The following is a 6053-nucleotide window of genomic DNA, read 5'->3' as shown; positions in this document are numbered from 1 at the left end:
GGCTACACATACCTAACTCCTTCAACCATTCATCATACAATTTAGCCTCCAGCCTCTTTATCAACACTTTCTAGGGTCTTAGCATCTTTTTTGTATCACGGTGACCAGAAATGTGTACAATATTCCAAGTGTGCCTTCACTAATGCAGTATAAAACTGTATTATCACTTTTTGTGATCTTGATGCTATCCTTCTGTTGATGCAGCCCAGGACTGCATTGGCTTCTTTGGCAGCTGCAGCACAATGCTGCCTCATATTTAAAGTGATGGTCCACTAGGACACCTAGATTTTCTCACATTTACTACTGTTGAGCCAGGTACCACCTAATTTGTATCTATGCATTTGTTTTTCCTGCCTAAGCGCAGGACTTTCCTTTTCTCATTACCAAACTACATCTTGTTGGATAAGGCCTGATGCTTAAAGTTTATCAAGATCCTTCTGATTCTTGAGTCGATCTTCCAAAGTGTTAGTAATTCCCCCCCCCCCCAGCTTGATGTCATTGGTAAATACAATGAGTTCCCCTTCTATCCCCTTGTCTAAATCATTTATGAACATGTTAAAGAGGAGCGGGCCCAAGAACCTGCAGCCAAAGACCTTCCTGTCATCTGGAAATCTAACAAATCTGCATGGATGACTGGTGCCCTATTTGAGGAGTAGATAAGAGGTATTGACCTCTTATGAAGAAAAAAATGGTCCATTCTCCTTGTAGTGGACAATTGTCCTAGCCATCCCCAAGTGAATCATCTTACAAACATGAAACTGAATTTTTTTCCCTCCAAACACTACATCAAAAATTCAACTTCTCAACCAAAGCCTAATCAAAACATTCAAAATGCATTATTGAGCCCAGCTTCTGCAGTGGGTCATTGCTAGAATGCAAACTATGGTCTGTCTGCAGAAGCAGTTGTTCCTTATGTTTATTTTATTTATTTATTTATTAAATTTATATACTGCCCTATCTCCCTTGCGGGACTCAGGGCGGTGAACAGGCGATACTAAAAACCACGGTAATAAATAGTTTGTTTTAAAATCGAATTAAATAACGGGCCTGTTCTAAAAACACACCCGTAAAAAACCCCCCACTGAAACATAATCAAGCTACGCCAGGCCGGCCGCACGGAATAGATGGGCCTTCAGGGTTCGGCGAAAAAGGCGCAGGTCCGCAACTGTACGTAGGTCGGGGGGGTAGGTCATTCCAGAGGGCAGGAGCTGCCACAGAGAAGGCTCTCCCCCTGGGGGTCGCCAGCCGGCATTGTCTGGCCGACGGCACTCTAAGGAGGCCCTCTCTGTGGGAGCGGACTGGCTGAAGGGAGGTATTTGGTAGGAGGCGGTCTTGCAAATACCTAGGTCCATTGCCATGGAGCGCTTTAAAAGTTGTTACTAACACCTTGAAGCGCACCCGGAAGGCCACCGGCAGCCAGTGCAGCTCTCTATGTTGACCAATTTCCTTCAGTCCCTTGAGTGGTCAACTTTCAGAGGTATACTGTACCTTCTTTTTCTATATCCTTTTAAACACGAGACAGTGTTTTTATCCAAATCTTAGCCACGTCAAGCACATCGTGTTTCTTCTGGCAGAATCTCTCCCAGATGCTAAATAATTCATATTCCTTTTATTGGCTAGCTTGTTTCCCCTCTTTAGGAGATTTAAGAGCCCAAACAGTGGGCCTAGAGACATTCTTTGGAACAGAATGTTCTCATTTTCAGTTTTTCCTCCTTCATTCAACAAACAGAAGGAGGAAAAGAAGGAAGAGATGAGACAGATGCTTGCTAAAAATACCACCACATCAACTACTACAGTATTCTTAATACTTTAAAAAAAAAAACCCAAGTATTTTTATTCTGCTACTATTCAAACAATGCCATAATTTAATTTCTGTTTTGTGTCCTATATTCTAAATAATTCCTTCAAGCTACATAAAAATAAACATTATTTTTTTTTACAATCTGTTTTCAGTTATAGAAATAGTAAATAAAAGCAAAGCAAACTGAGTACCAGTAATTTATTCAAACTAAATTAAAAACGTTAACTTGGTAGATTGGGGATTTAGAAAACAAACTCTAAATAGATACACATCCTTTTTTTTTTTTTCCCTCCTGTTCAATTTTGTCTGATTCTTGGACACTGCTTAGACAAGCCCCTGCAGTTCTCAGAATATACATGGACTGAACCTTGTGATTCTCCATCATTATACAGTAAGCTGATAACAGGCAACAATTGTGGTGTTTGAGCTAGGGATCTGATGTGCTATGAAGTGCTATCACTGTCCCTTAGCAGAAGGTCCAACTGAAATATTGTAAATATTTATATGCTCAATAAAAATACACAGGACTGCAGCTTTTGATTTAAAAAGCCCTATCCTTTTTAAATCAAAGGAATTTTGAATTGTGGTAATACTTGTCCCATTGAAACGTTTCTATTATTCATCAATTATTATAAAAAGTCCTAAACACTGATAATAATGAGACTGTGGTAATAAGAGGCACATCCTGGAAAACTTTATCTTTTTCTACCTGTAGATTTTACAGTAGTTCCTTATGTTATAGCAAATACCAAGACACGTAGGATCAAGGTGAGCAACTCCTTCGGGATGAAGTGGAAATATAGGGTCTCCTGGTCAAGCTGGGGGTTGGATTAGATTAGAAGACTTCCAAGGTCCCTTCGAACTCTGTTATTCTGTATTCTGTATAGTAAATCTCAGCTCTTAAAAGGGATACCCTCTTGTTCAGCAGAATCATTTCTCTGTGCTATCAATTTTTTAAATCAACCTAACCTATATAGATAGATGTTAAATAGGAGCGGAGAAACCTGGGGTACCCCATAATATAGGGGCCGAGGCAGGGTCTGTCACTCCGGATCATATATTTAAGGGACTCTTTAAAACAGTGGTTCTCAACCTTTTTAATGCCGCAACCCCAACTGGTTGTAAGTCGAGGACTAAACCGGTCGTAAGTTGAGGACTAAACCGGTCGTAGGCCGAGGACTACCCAACCGGTCGTAAGTCGAGGACTTTCCCTGCCCGGGAGCGCCACGCATGCGTGGCTCCGCCCCCTGCGCCAGCCAAGGCATAGCTGGCAAGCGGCAGAGACGGAGCAGGCCGACCACCAGCTGGCCTAGCCCAAGGGAGGTAAGGCACCCGCCGGAAAAGGGGAAAAAAATGGCAGACAAAAAAAATGGCAGACAGCCTTGCTTGGCAACCCCGTGAAATGGTCGATCGACCCCAAATGGGGTCCCGACCCACAGGTTGAGAACCACTGCTTTAAAAAGTCATTTGAGTTGTACATTATCCACACCTGATGAATCCTTGGGGTTCACTCAGGCTTGATGTAATGAAAGAGCAGGTTAGCCATTTACTTGAGAGAGTCTGGGAAAAGCAATGAGGATTGCAAAGAAGGAAGGGAAGGAAACAGCAAGTCAATCTCTGCACACAATTTCGCAGCCGCGATCGCCTTCTGACTTAAAGCGCGCGCGTAAATCCCGGGTAGGAGCGCGCCCCCCCCGCCCCGTCTGCCCTTCAGGTCCCTCCCCTCTGTAGGCCTCCCCGGGCCGCCGCTGTTGCGTTCGTTGCCGATTGGTCCAAGGAAAGGTCCAATGGGAACCGCGAGACCCGAAGGCTGGACCAAAGGGGGCGGGAAAGCCGGGAATGAGCAAAGGGATTGGCTCGCGAGATAGAGACTGGACTGAAGCTTTGCGTGGCAGCCGCTTCGGGCGATTCCTTTTTTTTTTTTTTAAAGGCAAAACTCGACAGGATGGTGGCCGGGCTGGTGCCGCTTTTTGTGGCCGGGATGCTCTTCCTTAGTGTAGGGCCGCGAGGCGCCCAAAGCGCCCCGCGCAAGGCGGTCACTGCCCGGCTGGCGGCCAAGTGGCCGGCGACCCCGTTGCTTCTGGAGGCCAGGTGCGTGCGTTGCGTGCGTGGAGGAGGAGGAGGAGGAGGAGAAGGAAAGCATGCCCGGGAAAGCAGAGGCTGTCCCCGTGCCCTCTTCCCGAGGAAAGCTCCCTCCACGGTGGGCTTCGGGCGGGGGTGGCCCGGGGCACTCTAAGCGCCGCCTGCCCTCTGCCCCAAATTGGTAGAAAAAAAACGAGGAGGCGAGGAAAGAGTTAGTCCAGCGGCGCAAGTTAGAGGGGCGTGTGGAAGTCCTTGCACAACCTTCTCTAGGCGAGTGCCTTCCAGATGTGTGTTGATGCTAGGTTTTGGAGTGCCTTGTGTGTGAATGGACGAAGAAGCTTGTAGACCTCAAAAGCTGAGATGCAGGATGTTTATTGCTGCATTACAGGTACTCCTCGACTTGCAACCATTTGTTTATGGTCGTGAAACCATTCCAAGTTGCAGTGACACTGAAAAAAGTGACTTGAGACAGTTTTGCAGTTATCTCTCTGATCCTGTGGTCCGAATTCGGATGCTTGACAATTGGCATGTATTTATGACAGTTGTAGTGTCCTGGGGTCATGTGGTCACCTTTTGCAACCTTCTGACGAGCAAAGTCAATGGGGAAGCGGGACTCACTTAACAACTGTGTTACTAACTTAACAACCGCAGCGACTCGCTTAACAACTGTGGCAAGAAAGATTGTAAAATGGGACAAAACTCACCTAGAACTGTCTTGCTCAATAATGGAAATTTGGACTTAATTGTGGTTGTAAGTCGAGGACTACCTGTATTAGCTCACTTTTTGTCTGGAGAGCTCAAGAACCCTTACATGGGTCTTCCCATTAGCAACCACCCACAAGATACAATGACATCATGCAAACTGGGTAGTTTTCATCAGTTGCATCATGACACAAGGGACATACAGCACATTATTCACATCATTTAGACAAAGACATCAAAACGTGTGATGACCACCCTGTTTCCCTCCATGGGTCTCTTCCCAGTCTATCCCTGCAGCAACCTCATGAGGTAGATCAGGCTGAGGGAGACTGACAGAAAATATACAATGACTCCATAATTACAGTAGAAACTCCAATGTGGGTCCCTTGCCCAAATCTAGTGTTAATCATTACACAACATGGATTAAACACCTTCTGCAACTATCCTAACAAAACACAAGATTGAGCAAGCAAGGAGAGAGTGCATTAAGATCTCGCTTTTGGATTACATTTGATGATGGAAATTCACTGGATGCTTAGATATAATTACTTTCATTCCAACCCATTTCAGTAGGTCTCTTGTAAGATCATTCTTGAGCTACTTGGGGGAGAAGTGAAATAAAAAAAAAATACATTGCATTGTTTGTCAGCAGACATCTATATGTGTTGTACCGTATGCCTGTTTTTGGGACCTAGTCCTGGATATATCCCAGAGATTGAAATTTTAGGAAGACTATTTCAAAATAAGAGGTTTGAAGTTGCAAACTGCTAATTAAATACTATAGATTATTAATTTCCAAGTTTTTCTATTTTCAACCTTCATTAAGTATGCTTATTTTAATATCCATTTTGCTATTTCCAAAAAGAAAAGACAGTAAAGTGGTGACTGGGCGTTGTTTTAACAGGTCCTATAATGGAGGGAAATTGACAATATTTGTGGAATGCAAATGATCCTGTGACATGGTATCTACTGAGTGAGGGAAAAAAGGCAAATGATGAAACATGTAACAACAATATAACCCAAATGTGCCTATATTGTACTTGTATTGTGACATGCAAGTACGTAAGTCATAGAGCTTGTGTCATGGCATCGTAATATATGTTTCATCTTTTTAATGAAACCCCCTGTTGCTGTAGATGTCTTGTCCCATGAATCTGATTCCAATATCTTAGGACTTCTTTTCTAGTAATGTTCTCTGGATATGATGAACTCCCAGAAATCTTAGCCAGTACAATGAACAGATATGTTGACTAGAAATTATAATATAACAGATGTGTAGAAGGCATTATAAGGCAACAGAATGCTAGCAAAAAAACCCTTCATTTTTCAACACATATATATCAAAAGTTGGTGCTTTGATGTTGGTTCTTTACATGATGTTTCAGTCTTTGTCTATTGCTACTTTACATAAACATAGGTGTGCACGCACATGTTTATATATTCAACCATGTGTAAAATAATCCTACTC

At 43.5% G+C, this 6053-nt stretch overlaps 1 protein-coding gene across 1 annotated transcript in view; it reads left to right on the top strand.

The window, feature by feature from the left end:
- The first annotated feature begins 3747 nt into the window (after positions 1 to 3747).
- The window catches only part of UGGT2 (UDP-glucose glycoprotein glucosyltransferase 2), a 72596-nt gene continuing 70290 nt past the window's right edge, over positions 3748 to 6053 (top strand). The window contains exon 1 of the mRNA XM_015819231.2: positions 3748 to 3892. Coding sequence (XP_015674717.2) covers positions 3783 to 3892 — 110 coding nt within the window. The 5' untranslated portion in view covers positions 3748 to 3782. The remainder of the gene's footprint in view (positions 3893 to 6053) is intronic.

This window comes from Protobothrops mucrosquamatus, unplaced genomic scaffold, assembly GCF_001527695.2.
Source record: "Protobothrops mucrosquamatus isolate PMUCROS unplaced genomic scaffold, P.Mucros_1.0 scaffold876, whole genome shotgun sequence".
NCBI classification, from domain to species: domain Eukaryota; kingdom Metazoa; phylum Chordata; class Lepidosauria; order Squamata; family Viperidae; genus Protobothrops; species Protobothrops mucrosquamatus.
This window is presented reverse-complemented; position numbering and strand designations above follow the sequence as displayed.